Genomic DNA, 17,304 nt, shown 5'->3' on the forward strand with positions numbered 1-17,304 from the left:
CCTGCTTCTTGTGCCGCCCTGTCTGTTTACGTGGGCGACTGCCGTGATGTTGTCCGACTGGATCAATACCGGCTGACCTTGAAGCAGAGGTCTTGCTAAGCTTAGAGCATTGTAAATTGCCCTTAGCTCCAGTATATTTATGTGGAGAGAAGTCTCCAGACTTGACCACACTCCCTGGAAATTTTTTCCCTGTGTGACTGCTCCCCAGCCTCTCAGGCTGGCATCCGTGGTCACCAGGACCCAGTCCTGAATGCCGAATCTGCGGCCCTCTAGTAGATGAGCACTCTGCAGCCACCACAGAAGAGACACCCTTGTCCTTGGAGACAGGGTTATCCGCTGATGCATCTGAAGATGCGATCCGGACCATTTTTCCAGCAGATCCCACTGAAAAGTTCTTGCGTGAAATCTGCCGAATGGAATCGCTTCGTAAGAAGCCACCATTTTTCCCAGGACCCTTGTGCAATGATGCACTGACACTTTTCCTGGTTTCAGGAGGTTCCTGACTAGCTCGGATAACTCCCTGGCTTTCTCCTCCGGGAGAAACACCTTTTTCTGGACTGTGTCCAGAATCATCCCTAGGAACAGCAGACGTGTCGTCGGGATCAGCTGCGATTTTGGAATATTTAGAATCCACCCGTGCTGTTGTAGCAGTACCCGAGATAGTGCTACTCCGACCTCCAACTGTTCCTTGGACTTTGCCCTTATCAGGAGATCGTCCAAGTAAGGGATAATTAAGACGTCTTTTCTTCGAAGAAGAATCATCATTTCGGCCCTTACCTTGGTAAAGACCCGGGGTGCCGTGGACAATCCAAACGGCAGCGTCTGAACTGATAGTGACAGTTCAGTACCACGAACCTGAGGTACCCTTGGTGAGAAGGGCAAATTGGGACATGGAAGTAAGCATCCTTGATGTCCAAGGACACCATATAGTCCCCTCTTCCAGGTTCGCTATCACTGCTCTGAGTGACTCCATCTTGATTTGAACCTTTGTATGTAAGTGTTCAAAGATTTCAGATTTAGAATAGGTCTCACCGAGCCGTCTGGCTTCGGTACCACAAATAGTGTGGAATAATACCCCTTTCCTTGTTGTAGGAGGGGTACTTTGATTATCACCTGCTGGTGAATTGCTTCCAATACTGCCTCCCTGTCGGAGGGAGACGTTGGTAAAGCAGACCTCAGGAACCTGCGAGGAGGCGACGTCTCGAATTCCAATCTGTACCCCTGAGATACTACCTGTAGGATCCAGGGGTCCACTTGCGAGTGAGCCCACTGCGCGCTGAAACTCTTGAGACGACCCCCCACCGCACCTGAGTCCGCTTGTAAGGCCCCAGCGTCATGCTGAGGGCTTGGCAGAAGCGGTGGAGGGCTTCTGTTCCTGGGAAGGGGCTGCCTGCTGCAGTCTTTTTTCCTTTCCTCTACCCCTGGGCAGATATGACTGGCCTTTTGCCCGCTTGCCCTTATGGGGACGAAAGGACTGAGGCTGAAAAGACGGTGTCTTTTTCTGCTGAGAGGTGACTTGGGGTAAAAAGGTGGATTTTTCAGCTGTTGCCGTGGCCACCAGGTCCGATAGACCTACCCCAAATAACTCCTCCCCTTTATACGGCAATACTTCCATGTGCCGTTTGGAATCCGCATCACCTGACCACTGTCGTGTCCATAAACATCTTCTGGCAGAAATGGACATCGCACTTACTCTTGATGCCAGAGTGCAAATATCCCTCTGTGCATCTCGCATATATAGAAATGCATCCTTTAAATGCTCTATAGTCAATAAAATACTGTCCCTGTCAAGGGTATCAATATTTTCAGTCAGGGAAACCGACCAAGCCACCCCAGCACTGCACATCCAGGCTGAGGCGATCGCTGGTCGCAGTATAACACCAGTATGTGTGTATATACTTTTTAGGATATTTTCCAGCCTCCTATCAGCTGGTTCCTTGAGGGCGGCCGTATCTGGAGACGGTAACGCCACTTGTTTTGATAAGCGTGTGAATGCCTTATCCACCCTAGGGGGTGTTTCCCAACGCGCCCTAACTTCTGGCGGGAAAGGGTATAACGCCAATAATTTCTTAGATATTAGCAATTTTTCATTCATCTGATTCAGGAAAAACTACAGGTAGTTTTTTTCACACCCCACATAATACCCTTTTTTGTGGTACTTGTAGTATCAGAAATATGTAACACCTCCTTCATTGCCCTTATCATGTAACGTGTGGCCCTACTGGAAAATACGTCTGTTTCTTCACCGTCGACACTGGAGTCAGTGTCCGTGTCTGTGTCTGTGTCGACCGACTGAGGTAATGGCCGTTTTAAAGCCCCTGACGGTGTTTGAGACGCCTGGACAGGTACTAATTGGTTTGCCGGCCGTCTCACGTCGTCAACCGACCTTGCAGCGTGTTGACATTATCACGTAATTCCATAAATAAGCCATCCATTCCGGTGTCGACTCCCTAGGGGGTGACATCACCATTACAGGCAATTTCTCCGCCTCCACACCAACATCGTCCTCATACATGTCGACACACACGTACCGACACACAGCACACACACAGGGAATGCTCTGATAGAGGACAGGACCCCACTAGCCCTTTGGGGAGACAGAGGGAGAGTTTGCCAGCACACACCAAAACGCTATAATTATACAGGGACAACCTTATAATAAGTGTTTTCCCTTATAGCATCTTAATATATTATAATATCGCCACACAAAATGCCCCCCCTCTCTGTTTTAACCCTGTTTCTGTAGTGCAGTGCAGGGGAGAGCCTGGGAGCCTTCCTAGCAGCGGAGCTGTGTAGGAAAATGGCGCTGTGTGCTGAGGAGAATAGGCTCCGCCCACTTTCCGGCGGGCTCTTCTCCCGGTTTTTCTGACAACCTGGCAGGGGTTAAATACATCCATATAGCCTCAGGGGCTATATGTGATGTATTTTTAGCCAGCATAGGTACTTTCATTGCTGCCCAGGGCGCCCCCCCCAGCGCCCTGCACCCTCAGTGACCGTTGGTGTGAAGTGTGCTGAGAGCAATGGCGCACAGCTGCCGTGCTGTGCGCTACCTTAAGAAGACTGGGAAGTCTTCAGCCGCCGATTTCTGGACCTCTTCTCTCTTCAGCATCTGCAAGGGGGTCGGCGGCGCGGCTCCGGTGACCCATCCAGGCTGTACCTGTGATCGTCCCTCTGGAGCTAGTGTCCAGTAGCCTAAGAAGCCAATCCATCCTGCACGCAGGTGAGTTCACTTCTTCTCCCCTAAGTCCCGCGTTGCAGTGAGCCTGTTGCCAGCAGGACTCACTGAAAATAAAAAACCTAACAAAACTTTTACTCTAAGCAGCTCTTTAGGAGAGCCACCTAGATTGCACCCTTCTCGGCCGGGCACAAAAACCTAACTGAGGCTTGGAGGAGGGTCATAGGGGGAGGAGCCAGTGCACACCACCTGATCCTAAAGCTTTTACTTTTGTGCCCTGTCTCCTGCGGAGCCGCTATTCCCCATGGTCCTTACGGAGTCCCCAGCATCCACTTAGGACGTCAGAGAAAATACCATTAAAATATTTGACATCATAGCACATGCCCATTCCGTAAAAATCCCTCTAATGCTTCTTTCAGCTGACGCAGAAAAAGCCTTTGATCGAGTGGATTGGACCTTTATATATAGTAGATGGTCCTGAGATGACTGGGGTTAGGTGAAGCATTTGTACAAAAAATTCTTGCATAGTGTCGGGCTCCCTCGGCTCAGGTTAAAGTAAACGGGACACTCTCAGACATAATTAACATATCTAATGGCACTCGCCAAGGGTGCCCCTCTCCTCTTTAATTTTTGTTTTCTGTATGGAGGCATTGGTAAGGGCGATTAGAACCAATCCCAATATTGCTGGATTGAGAGCTGGTAAAATAGACCATCGTTTAGCCTTATATGCAGATGACTTACTGGTAATTATAACTAACCCGGTTGTCTCTCTTCCAAACCTTATGGGAGAATTTGCCAAATTTGGTAAATTATCCAACTTCAAAATTAATTTTTCAAAGTCTACAACTTTTAATATTAATATGCCAAGGACCACGGTCTCAGCCCTGTCTTCAGTATTTCCTTTTACTTGGCACCCCTCTCACAAAAAAAAAGTATTTGGGTATCTTAATACCCTCATCTCTCCATACAATGGTCAGTATAAATCACGTCCCTCTTTTGAAGAAAGTTAAACAGGAAATGGTGCAGTGGCTCACGCAGATGGTTCGGAAGTATGAATATTGTAAAAATGAATACACTCCCAAGATTGTTATATTTGTTCCAAACAATTCTTTTTAAACTTCCATCTCCCTTCCTCTCAGACGCTCATAGAGCTATCAGTGGGGAGGTCAGAAGGCCAGATTCAAGCATAGCAGCCTGTTTCGTCGTAAAACTCAAGGAGGCCAACAATTACCTATGATTAAATGCGTACTACCAGGCCACTGTTCTACATAATATAGTGGATTGGACCCAATCTGAAGCCGCAATGGGTAGAGTTAGAGAGTTTCTCTGCGAACATAAATTTACAAGCCATTCCATGGCTTCCAAATATCAGGAGATCAACGCACCCGACAGTAGGTCACACCTAAGCACTTTGGTAGACGCTCCGTCTTAAACCGGGAATTTCCTCTGTTATTTCACCACTTCTGCCCTTCTTAGACAACCCTGATTTTCTCCTAGGTACTTCGGGTAAGATGGCTTCCAACTGGAGGGATTCAGGGATATCCAGAATAACTCATTTATTGACAAATGGTAGGATTCAACCATTTTCCATGATTAGCGAAATAGCTGTTACACTATCGAGAGATTACTGGTTTTACTTCCAGATACGGCATTTTATGTCTTCACTCGGAGGAGTTTCGAGGTTTGTTAGAGACCTCTGACGATGTGCTCTCAGTCTTTAGAGCCCACACATAAAATTTCAGGAATATATAAAATTTTATTACAGGGTTCCTATCCAAATAATCCTACATATTTTGATGCTTGGGACAGTGATCTTATTCCCCGGGAAATTACTATTAACTGGGATAAACAGTGTCAAGTCACCAGACAGTGCTCCACGAGCCTTGAAGTACTTGAAACCCAGCATAAATTGCTAATAAGATGGTACAGACGCCCCACTCTCCTCCACAAAATGTTTCCCTCTGTTTCTCCCCTGTGCTGGCGCTGTGGTAAAGACAGAGGCACTTTAGTACATATCTGGTGGGACTGTCCACTAATTATTCCTTTCTGGAATAAAATTATAGAACTGACAACCAAAATCATGGATTACCACCAGGTCCCTGAAAGTTTGGCCTTCTGGCTGTTGTCCCACTCCAATATCCCTATATATACTTACAAAAAGTCACTACGTAAACATTTAAATAATGCGGCCAGAGCCATTGTTCCGGCCTATTGGAGATCGGTGACTCCTCCAGTGATCTGGGAGTGGTGTCATAGAATTGGCTTCTATATGAATATGGAAGATATATTCTGTACAATTTTGGAGAAACAACTCAGATTACATAGCAACATGGTTCAGCTGGATGGAATTTAAATCCACCCCGCATTATGCTGCACTGGTACCCCCAAATCAAGTATAATAGGACACTTACCTTATATGTGAATTGTCTAATGTCTACCTATATTATTGCATATACTATTGCTTCATCAATTATAAACTCTTACCAAACCCCCTCAACCTCCCCTGTGTGTTACCCTTGGTCCTGTCCTGTTATTTTACCCCCCTTCTTTGACAAACATAGAAAACAGATGATTATCCACTGTTGTTTCAACTGTATTTATATGTTCATATTTGTTGGTTGCAAGAATATTGGTATTCATTTGGCTCCAGTGGCGTCGGAATGGTGGGTGGGGGAAGGTGGCAGCATGCCCCTCCCAAACATGTAAGAGGCACAGCCGCTGGGCAGAGGGAGTGCTTACCTCCGGTTCCCCTGCTGAGAGACTCCTACGATAAATCTGCCAGCGGTGGCGCCCCACTGTGTGCTGCCTCCGTCCTGTCCTAGTCGGTTCTTTACTGATGCATTACTGGGAGGAGGCGGGGATGTCCTAGCAGGCCCAGCATGGCCACGCCTCCTCCCAGTAATGCATCCCTGAAGAGTGACCTGAAGAGCCGGCCAGGACGCACAGGATGGGGCAGCACGCTGCGGTGCCGGCGGCAGCCTTTTTACAGTTTTAAAGCAGGAGTCTCCGTGGGGATCGATCCGGAGATAAGCGCTCCCCACACGGGGGGGAGGGGGGAGGTGGAGAGTGTGTGTGTGTGTGTGTGGGGGAGGGGGGGGGGCACCAGAACTTACTTTTTACTATGCCCCCTCAACCACAAACCATTCTGGCGCCCCTGCTTGGCTCATGTTACACGTAATGGCATAATTGTGATTTTATTGAAGTCATATATTACACAATATCACCAAGGAAACGTTGTTGTTAATTACAGCTGTTTATGGTGGAAATTGTTCTTCTCAAAATAAAGAATTTATAAAATTACTGAGTTACGCTTTACATGCTGCAGGGACCCTAATTGTATCCCCCTACAAGGTCCAGAATCATTGGCGGGCAGACACCACCTTGTCAGTCAGGGACCTATATCCATGTATACTCTGTACTCCTGGTGGGGACAATGCCTGTAAAACCTTCACTAGAGCTTCTTGAAGGCCTTGTAGACTGCAGAACGTTTGTCTAAATACTATGAGTCTCATGTAGCATTTAATGCACAGATTTGGGTGGGTTATATTGTTTCTGCGCAGGGTAAATACTGGCTGCTTTATTTCTACACTGCAATTTAGATTTCAGTTTGAACACACACCACCCAAATCTCCCTCTCTCTGCACATGTTACATCTGCCCCACCTGCAGTGCACATGGTTTTGCTCATTAGTGAAAGATTTTGCTTTTGCAATCCATGCTGAATCAGGCCCTGTGTCTCTAAACACGCTGCTGTTATTGTAATTATTGTGCATTCAGTATAATAAATTAATATTCATATATTAACAGAATCAGTTATCTATTGCTCATAAATTCTGCCTGCATATTATATACTTATATTTTATACTTAATTGTTCTACTAGCCTAGCAGCCCCCTCTCTCTTGGAAGATTCTCTCCCAAAACAGTAGTAATTGCACAGTACTTAGAGGCTTGGATGGAGATAAAGTACCAGCCAATCAGCTCTTAACTGCCATGTCACAGGCTAGGTTTGAAAAATGATGGCTAGGAGCTGATTGGCTGGTCCTCTATCTCTGTCCACTTTATCACCACCCAAGGCTTAGTAAATAGACCCCAGTGTCTCTTAACAGGCCTGCTGCCTGCTCCCCAGGTAGTGAGAGAGACTAGCATCTGACACCTCCGCCTCTCACAGAAGCTCCAAATAGCTGTCCAAATGCAAAATGTCCATTAATGAGAATAGAGGACATGACTAGATATAATATAATGGGCCAGATGTATTAAGCCTTGAAGAGTGATAAATTGCACAGTTATAAAGTACCAACCAATCAGCTCCTAACTGTCATTTTTCAAACCCAGCCTGCAAAATGGCAGTTAGGAGCTGATAGGCTGATACTTTATCACCGTGAAATGTATCACTTTTCAAGGATTAGTACATCTTCCCCAATGTAATCCATATATATAAAAGGCAAATACCACTGACTCATCACAAAATCTCTTGAACCATAAGGACTGAGAACTTGAAACTTGGACAGTAGCTTACTTTTGTGACGTTGGCACCCCTCTAAGAAGGGATTTTTCAAAATTCCACCCACAAAGGAGTTAGATGATTATTGGGAATCCCCAATCCCTCATAGAGTAGAGTTAAGACAGTCCACCCAGCTAGGTCTATAAAGAATGCATGGGGATGGCGATATCAAATCGTGTGGGGGAGGACACAGTGCTCTGTTTCTGGAATTCCTCAGCAGTGGCAGTTGCAGGGCAGTCCATTATTCAAATAGGGGAGCCACATCAACTGCCACCCCTAAACACTGTCAAACATCGCTGAGTGTGGCTCTCCTATTTGAATAATGGACTGCCCTAAAACTGCCACTGGCAAGGCAGTCCAGCCTTATGGTTCAGGTGATTTTGTGATGAGTCAGTGGTATTATCATTTTATATACAATATATATATATAACCTATAACCTATTTCCAGTCAGGAGAGGATAGTGTCTCAGTTATCAGAGGTTAACCTGTCACTTTAACTAAACATTGCTGAACCCCTCAGAGAGCAATAGGAGGAAAGTAGAGAGAGATATTTTGACTCTTAAATGCATTAAAGGAAAGCGTGATAGTCAGCAACTGCTTATCTGTTGTGTAAAGGGAACCGACAGCTCTCCCGGTGACCTTAAGTGTGGTGCAAAAATCTTTACCCTTTTATCTCAAAGGAGGAGCCCTAAGGAGAGTAAGAAGCTAAGCAAGGAGACCTAGGGCCCTTTGGAACAGAGTCAGGCTATCCCTGCAAACCTTACATATTTAAAATACAGTGGGCGGAGCTTGGCCTGTCATCCCAGCATGTACAGCACTGAGCAGGGCAGCATCAGAGGCGGGACGGGGCAGAGAAGGAGGCGGATTATTCTTCTCAGCACCAGCAGTTACAGCACTGAGCAGGGCAGCATCAGAGGCAGGACGGGGCAGAGAAGGAGCCAGATTATTCTCCTCAGCACCAGCAGTTACAGCACTGAGCAGGGCAGCATCAGAGGCAGGACGGGGCAGAGAAGGAGCCAGATTATTCTCCTCAGCACCAGCAGTTACAGCACTGAGCAGGGCAGCATCAGAGGCGGGATGGGGCAGAGAAGGAGCCAGATTATTCTTCTCAGCACCAGCAGGTACAGCACTGAGCAGGGCAGCATCAGAGGCAGGACGGGGCAGAGAAGGAGGCGGATTATTCTCCTCAGCACCAGCATGTACAGCACTGAGCAGGGCAGCATCAGAGGCAGGACAGGGCAGAGAAGGAGGCGGATTATTCTCCTCAGCACCAGCATGTACAGCACTGAGCAGGGCAGCATCAGAGGTGGGACGGGGCAGAGAAGGAGGTGGATTATTCTCCTCAGCACCAGCAGTTACAGCACTGAGCAGGGCAGCATCAGAGGCGGGATGGGGCAGAGAAGGAGGCGGATTATTCTCCTCAGCACCAGCATGTACAGCACTGAGCAGGGCAGCATCAGAGGTGGGACGGGGCAGAGAAGGAGGTGGATTATTCTCCTCAGCACCAGCAGTTACAGCACTGAGCAGGGCAGCATCAGAGGTGGGACGGGGCAGAGAAGGAGGAGGATTATTCTCCTCAGCACCAGCAGTTACAGCACTGAGCAGGGCAGCATCAGAGACAGGATGGAGCAGAGAAGGAGGCGGATTATTCTCCTCAGCACCAGCATGTACAGCACTGAGCAGGGCAGCATCAGAGGCGGGACGGGGCAGAGAAGGAGGAGGATTATTCTCCTCAGCACCAGCAGTTACAGCACTGAGCAGGGCAGCATCAAAGGTGGGACGGAGCAGAGAAGGAGGCGGATTATTCTCCTCAGCACCAGCAGTTACAGCACTGAGCAGGGCAGCATCAGAGACAGGATGGAGCAGAGAAGGAGGCGGATTATTCTCCTCAGCACCAGCATGTACAGCACTGAGCAGGGCAGCATCAGAGGCGGGACGGGGCAGAGAAGGAGGAGGATTATTCTCCTCAGCACCAGCAGTTACAGCACTGAGCAGGGCAGCATCAGAGGCGGTACGGGGGCAGAGAAGGATGCAGATTATTCTCCTCAGCACCAGCATGTACAGCACTGAGCAGGGCAGCATCAGAGGCAGGACGGGGCAGAGAAGGAGGCGGATTATTCTCCTCAGCACCAGCATGTACAGCACTGAGCAGGGCAGCATCAGAGGCGGGACGGGGCAGAGAAGGAGGAGGATTATTCTCCTCAGCACCAGCAGTTACAGCACTGAGCAGGGCAGCATCAGAGGCGGTACGGGGCAGAGAAGGAGGTGGATTATTCTCCTCAGCACCAGCAGTTACAGCACTGAGCAGGGCAGCATCAGAGGTGGGACGGAGCAGAGAAGGAGGCGGATTATTCTCCTCAGCACCAGCATGTACAGCACTGAGCAAGACAGCATCAGAGGCAGGACGGGGCAGAGGAGGAGGCGGATTATTCTCCTCAGCACCAGCAGTTACAGCACTGAGCAGGGCAGCATCAGAGGTGGGACGGGGCAGAGAAGGAGGCGGATTATTCTCCTCAGCACCAGCAGTTACAGCACTGAGCAGGGCAGCATCAGAGGCGGGACGGGGCAGAGAAGGAGACGGATTATTCTCCTCAGCACCAGCAGTTACAGCACTGAGCAGGGCAGCATCAGAGGTGGGACGGGGCAGAGAAGGAGGTGGATTATTCTCCTCAGCACCAGCATGTACAGCACTGAGCAGGGCAGCATCAGAGGCAGGAGGGAGCAGAGAAGAAGGAGGATTATTCTCCTCAGCACCAGCATGTACAGCACTGAGCAGGGCAGCATCAGAGGCGGGACAGGGCAGAGAAGGAGGTGGATTATTCTCCTCAGCACCAGCATGTACAGCACTGAGCAGGGCAGCATCAGAGGCGGGACGGGGCAGAGGAGGAGGCGGATTATTCTCCTCAGCACCAGCAGTTACAGCACTGAGCAGGGCAGCATCAGAGGTGGGACGGGGCAGAGAAGGAGGCGGATTATTCTTCTCAGCACCAGCAGTTACAGCACTGAGCAGGGCAGCATCAGAGGTGGGACGGGGCAGAGAAGGAGGTGGATTATTCTCCTCAGCACCAGCATGTACAGCACTGAGCAGGGCAGCATCAGAGGCGGGACGGGGCAGAGAAGGAGGCGGATTATTCTCCTCAGCACCAGCAGTTACAGCACTGAGCAGGGCAGCATCAGAGGTGGGATGGGGCAGAGAAGGAGGAGGATTATTCTCCTCAGCACCAGCATGTACAGCACTGAGCAGGGCAGCATCAGAGGTGGGACGGGGCAGAGAAGGAGGTGGATTATTCTCCTCAGCACCAGCAGTTACAGCACTGAGCAGGGCAGCATCAGAGGTGGGACGGGGCAGAGAAGGAGGAGGATTATTCTCCTCAGCACCAGCAGTTACAGCACTGAGCAGGGCAGCATCAGAGGTGGGACGGGGCAGAGAAGGAGGTGGATTATTCTCCTCAGCACCAGCATGTACAGCACTGAGCAGGGCAGCATCAGAGACAGGATGGAGCAGAGAAGGAGGCGGATTATTCTCCTCAGCACCAGCATGTACAGCACTGAGCAGGGCAGCATCAGAGGCGGGACGTGGCAGAGAAGGAGGAGGATTATTCTCCTCAGCACCAGCAGTTACAGCACTGAGCAGGGCAGCATCAGAGGTGGGACGGAGCAGAGAAGGAGGCGGATTATTCTCCTCAGCACCAGCATGTACAGCACTGAGCAAGACAGCATCAGAGGCAGGACGGGGCAGAGGAGGAGGCGGATTATTCTCCTCAGCACCAGCAGTTACAGCACTGAGCAGGGCAGCATCAGAGGTGGGACGGGGCAGAGAAGGAGGCAGATTATTCTCCTCAGCACCAGCAGTTACAGCACTGAGCAGGGCAGCATCAGAGGCGGGACGGGGCAGAGAAGGAGACGGATTATTCTCCTCAGCACCAGCAGTTACAGCACTGAGCAGGGCAGCATCAGAGGTGGGACGGGGCAGAGAAGGAGGTGGATTATTCTCCTCAGCACTAGCATGTACAGCACTGAGCAGGGCAGCATCAGAGGCGGGAGGGAGCAGAGAAGAAGGAGGATTATTCTCCTCAGCACCAGCATGTACAGCACTGAGCAGGGCAGCATCAGAGGCAGGACGGGGCAGAGAAGGAGGCGGATTATTCTCCTCAGCACCAGCAGTTACAGCACTGAGCAGGGCAGCATCAGAGGCGGGCGGGGCATAGAAGGAGGCGGATTATTCTCCTCAGCACCAGCAGTTACAGCACTGAGCAGGGCAGCATCAGAGGCGGGACGGGGCAGAGAAGGAGACGGATTATTCTCCTCAGCACCAGCAGTTACAGCACTGAGCAGGGCAGCATCAGAGGTGGGACGGGGCAGAGAAGGAGGTGGCTTATTCTCCTCAGCACCAGCATGTAAAGCACTGAGCAGGGCAGCATCAGAGGTGGGACGGGGCAGAGAAGGAGGTGGATTATTCTCCTCAGCACCAGCATGTACAGAGCAGGGCAGCATCAGAGGTGGGACGGGGCAGAGGAGGAGGCGGATTATTCTCCTCAGCACCAGCAGTTACAGCACTGAGCAGGGCAGCATCAGAGGCGGGACGGGGCAGAGAAGGAGACGGATTATTCTCCTCAGCACCAGCAGTTACAGCACTGAGCAGGGCAGCATCAGAGGTGGGACGGGGCAGAGAAGGAGGCGGATTATTCTCCTCAGCACCAGCATGTACAGCACTGAGCAGGGCAGCATCAGAGGCGGGACGGGGCAGAGAAGGAGGCGGATTATTCTCCTCAGCACCAGCAGTTACAGCACTGAGCAGGGCAGCATCAGAGGCGGGAGGGAGCAGAGAAGGAGGCGGATTATTCTCCTCAGCACCAGCAGTTACAGCACTGAGCAGGGCAGCATCAGAGGCAGGACGGGGCAGAGAAGGAGGTGGATTATTCTCCTCAGCACCAGCATGTACAGCACTGAGCAGGGCAGCATCAGAGGCGGGAGGGAGCAGAGAAGGAGGCAGATTATTCTCCTCAGCACCAGCATGTACAGCACTGAGCAGGGCAGCATCAGAGGCGGGCGGGGTAGAGAAGGAGGTGGATTATTCTCCTCAGCACCAGCATGTACAGCACTGAGCAGGGCAGCATCAGAGGCGGGATGGGGCAGAGGAGGATGCGGATTATTCTCCTCAGCACCAGCATGTACAGCACTGAGCAGGGCAGCATCAGAGGCGGGATGGGGCAGAGGAGGAGGCGGATTATTCTCCTCAGCACCAGCAGTTACAGCACTGAGCAGGGCAGCATCAGAGGCGGGAGGGAGCAGAGAAGAAGGAGGATTAATCTCCTCAGCACCAGCATGTACAGCACTGAGCAGGGCAGCATCAGAGGCAGGACGGGGCAGAGGAGGAGGCGGATTATTCTCCTCAGCACCAGCATGTACAGCACTGAGCAGGGCAGCATCAGAGGCGGGCGGGGCAGAGAAGGAGGTGGATTATTCTCCTCAGCACCAGCAGTTACAGCACTGAGCAGGGCAGCATCAGAGGCGGGAGGGGCAGAGGAGGAGGCGGATTATTCTCCTCAGCACCAGCAGTTACAGCACTGAGCAGGGCAGCATCAGAGGCGGGATGGGGCAGAGACGGATGCGGATAATACTCCTCAGCACCAGCAGTTACAGCACTGAGCAGGGCAGCATCAGAGGTGGGACGGGGCAGAGAAGGAGGTGGATTATTCTCCTCAGCACCAGCAGTTACAGCACTGAGCAGGGCAGCATCAGAGGTGGGACGGGGCAGAGAAGGAGGCGGATTATTCTCCTCAGCACCAGCATGTACAGCACTGAGCAGGGCAGCATCAGAGGCGGGCGGGGCAGAGAAGGAGGTGGATTATTCTCCTCAGCACCAGCATGTACAGCACTGAGCAGGGCAGCATCAGAGGTGGGACGGGACAGAGAAGGAGGTGGATTATTCTCCTCAGCACCAGCATGTACAGCACTGAGCAGGGCAGCATAAGAGGAGGGACAGGGCAGAGGAGGAGACGGATTATTCTCCTCAGCACAAGCAGTTACAGCACTGAGCAGGGCAGCATCAGAGGCAGGATGGGGCAGAGAAGGAGGCTGATTATTCTCTTCAGCACCAGCATGTACAGCACTGAGCAGGGCAGCATCAGAGGAGTGACAGGGCAGAGAAGGAGGCAGATTATTCTGCTCAGCACCAGCATGTACAGCACTGAGTAGGGCAGCAACAGAGGCGGGAGGGAGCAGAGAAGGAGGCGGATTATTCTCCTCAGCACCAGCAGTTACAGCACTGAGCAGGGCAGCATCAGAGGCGGGACGGGGCAGAGAAGGAGGCGGATTATTCTCCTCAGCATCAGCAGTTACAGCACTGAGCAGGGCAGCATCAGAGGCGGGCGGGGCAGAGAAGGAGGCGGATTATTCTCCTCAGCACCGGCCTTATACTTGAAATTCTGTAGTGAAGCACGGGTATTCAGCTAGTATGATATAACTGAGACACTTATAGTTTTAGGTATGAATGCTGCTGGTAGTCACCTCATTATCATTATGCACTGTGGTACCAGCCATCCAGCACTATGAAGGGATAGTCTTCCTGCCAGGTGCTCCTGTGTCTGCATCCACAACTACTTCAGTTGCATGAACACAACCTTGCTGCACATGAGATTTTTCAGGCCCCGGTTTTAGGAGACATGACCAAGAGTTTTTGTTTTTGTCATGTTAGGGACATGGTTGTGCCTCCCAGTTAGGCAGGGCCAAATTAAGGGCCACAAGGGAAGTGTTAGGAGGTGTGACTGGTGCTGTGTGGGAGTGGCTGGTTTCATATGGGCATGTACACCCCTACACGTTAAGCCCCAATATCTCCCTAAAGACGTAATAGTAGAAAAAGTTGCATCATTTTGTGAGGAAAATAAAAACACAACTTTATGGCTGAGCATGTGGCCAGCTGATGGCTGTTCATCATCAAGCTGCCATGATGATGGGCCTATTTTTATGCAGGGGCCTGGAGCTGTAGATTGTTAATCTGGTCAGGCAGTGAGGCCCGGGCCTGGGTACATTGTACATATCCCACCCACCACACACACACACACACACACACACACACACACACACACACACACACACACACACACCCTTCTTGTTGACCAAGACAGTCACAACCCCTTTCCTCACCAGTCCCCCTCTCTGAGTTGTAGGATGCAATAAAATTTGCATACGGGCATTACATCCTTTATTTTATACACATGCACAGTAGAAAAATGCTTATTTGAAGTGACAAAGATATATACATCTTACTCTACGTGAGTCCCTATATGAGATGACCTTTGAACTCACCCAAAGTTCTCTCCCCATTTGGATCCACCTGACGAGCCATCTCCAGAGCTTCAGTTGTAGCGATGTCAACATTACACGGGACTACAACCAGGCAAATGGTTTCCTGCTTCTCAATGTACTTTCTGATGAGTCCTTTAATCTGTAAACATAATATAGTACAGGGTAAGTATTATATTTCTGTATTTTTTTAATCCTATTATATTTATGACTTTTCTTGTGCTATTGTATGTGATTTGTTTTTTTTATCATTATTACACCCAATGCCCTTTACCATCTTACAGATGTGTCTTCATACACTCTACACCACAGGTTCTCAAACTCGGTCCTCAGGACCCCACACAGTGCATGTTTTGCAGGTCTCCTCACAGAATCACAAGTGAAATAATTAGCTCCATCTGTGGACCTTTTAAAATGTGTCAGTGAGTAGTTAATACACCTGTGCACCTGCTGGGTTACCTGTAAAACATGCACTGTGTGGGGTCCTGAGGATCGAGGTTGAGAACCTGTGTTCTACACCAGTGGTTCTCTACCTCGGGTGTGGTATAGCTCATAGACAGTTAAAAGATAGACAGTTATTAGTTAGACACTATATGGTCGATAGTCAAAAGTCAGACAGGGTCAAAAGTCAGACAGTCAAAAGTCAGACAGTCAAAAGTCAGACAGGGTCAAAAGTCAGACAGTCAAAAGTCAGACAGTGTCAAAAGTCAGACAGTCAAAAGTCAGACAGGGTCAAAAGTCATACAGGGGAAGAAATGGGTGCAGATGCACTATACAATCATTACTATAAATTACAGTATATAATATACTAAGAGGTTGTTAGCATATAATTGGCCAATGATACGGGCTTGCTCACCGCGTCGAGGTCACCTCTATCGAGCAAGTCCCTAACACTTGGGACTTGCTCGATAGAGGTGACCTCGACGCGGTGAGCAAGCCCGTATCATTGGCCAATTATATGCTAACAACCTCTTAGTATATTATATACTGTAATTTATAGTAATGATTGTATAGTGCATCTGCACCCATTTCTTCCCCTGTATTACCATAAAATCTCAGCAGATAGCACCTTTCATTACAACCACTAGGGTGTGCAGTCTAGACCCATTTCCTCTGTATAGTCTATACTATGTGTATAAATACACACCTGAAGTCTGAGATTACTTCATTCTGACTAGCACCCCTCCCCCACCTACCAAACTGGTTTTAAGCAGGGACCTACATCTGACTGCACATCAATGATTCAGGCGTAATACAAAGTAAGTCCTATTATTTTCATACAGTGTCAGTCTATTTGGGGGTAAGCATTGGGACGTGGGGTCCCCTGAACTGTTCTGTCTGGGCCACTCCAGGGCATCACACCCTAACACTTATAGTCACTATTTTTTCACTACCTCCTAAGTGTGTCATTTTATCCATGTATTTTTTTCACCCACTTTATATCTAATTTTAAAACACTTTCTACACTCCGTAACTACCTATGCTTCTCTTATACTTTATTACACCTCACGATTTTCCACTAGTGTGATGCCTTGGGGGGGGTTCATGGCTGGGCTGATTTGGGGGTGCCCTGCGTCCCAGTGTGAACCCCAAAAGTGTTAGGGACTTGCTCGATAGAGGTGACCTCGACGCGGTGAGCAAGCCCGTATCATTGGCCAATTATATGCTAACAACCTCTTAGTATATTATATACTGTAATTTATAGTAATGATTGTATAGTGCATCTGCACCCATTTCTTCCCCTGTATTACCATAAAATCTCAGCAGATAGCACCTTTCATTACAACCACTAGGGTGTGCAGTCTAGACCCATTTCCTCTGTAGGGTCAAAAGTCAGACAGGGTCATAAGTCAGGGTCATAATTTTTTTTGTGTTTTTAAAATTTTTTAACCCAAAATTGGTGAAATTTGTCCGCTTGCCACTCTTCGGGCTCGGTGTCTCATTCCGCTCCGCTTCGCTCACCACAACTTTACTAAAAGCTAATAGTTTGTGTGACATGGATAGTAAATGAGGCAAAAGTTGTAAAAAACAGAAGAAAAAAAAAAATTTGTGTCTGACTTTTGACTGTCTGACTTTTGACTGTCTGACTTTTGACCCTGTCTGACTTTTGACTGTCTGACTTTTGACCCTGTCTGACTTTTGACTGTCTGACTTTTGACCCTGTCTGACTTTTGACTGTCTGACTTTTGACCTTGTCTGACTTTTGACCCTGTCTGACTTTTGACTGTCAACCATATAGTGTCTAACTAATGACTGTCTATCTTTTAACTATCTGTCTATAGACAGGAACCCCTCTACCTCGGTCCTCAAGTACCCCCAACAG

General features: G+C 49.4%; 1 protein-coding gene across 2 annotated transcripts in view; it reads right to left on the minus strand.

The window, feature by feature from the left end:
• LOC135050310 (interferon-induced GTP-binding protein Mx1-like) overlaps window positions 1-17,304 on the minus strand; it is a 139,381-nt gene that overhangs the window by 62,169 nt on the left and 59,908 nt on the right. For both annotated transcript variants that reach the window (XM_063956714.1, XM_063956713.1), the window contains exon 6: window positions 14,985-15,123. In XM_063956714.1, the coding sequence (XP_063812784.1) occupies window positions 14,985-15,123 (139 nt within the window). The remainder of the gene's footprint in view (window positions 1-14,984; window positions 15,124-17,304) is intronic.

Source organism: Pseudophryne corroboree, chromosome 2 (genome assembly GCF_028390025.1).
Source record: "Pseudophryne corroboree isolate aPseCor3 chromosome 2, aPseCor3.hap2, whole genome shotgun sequence".
NCBI lineage: Eukaryota > Metazoa > Chordata > Amphibia > Anura > Myobatrachidae > Pseudophryne > Pseudophryne corroboree.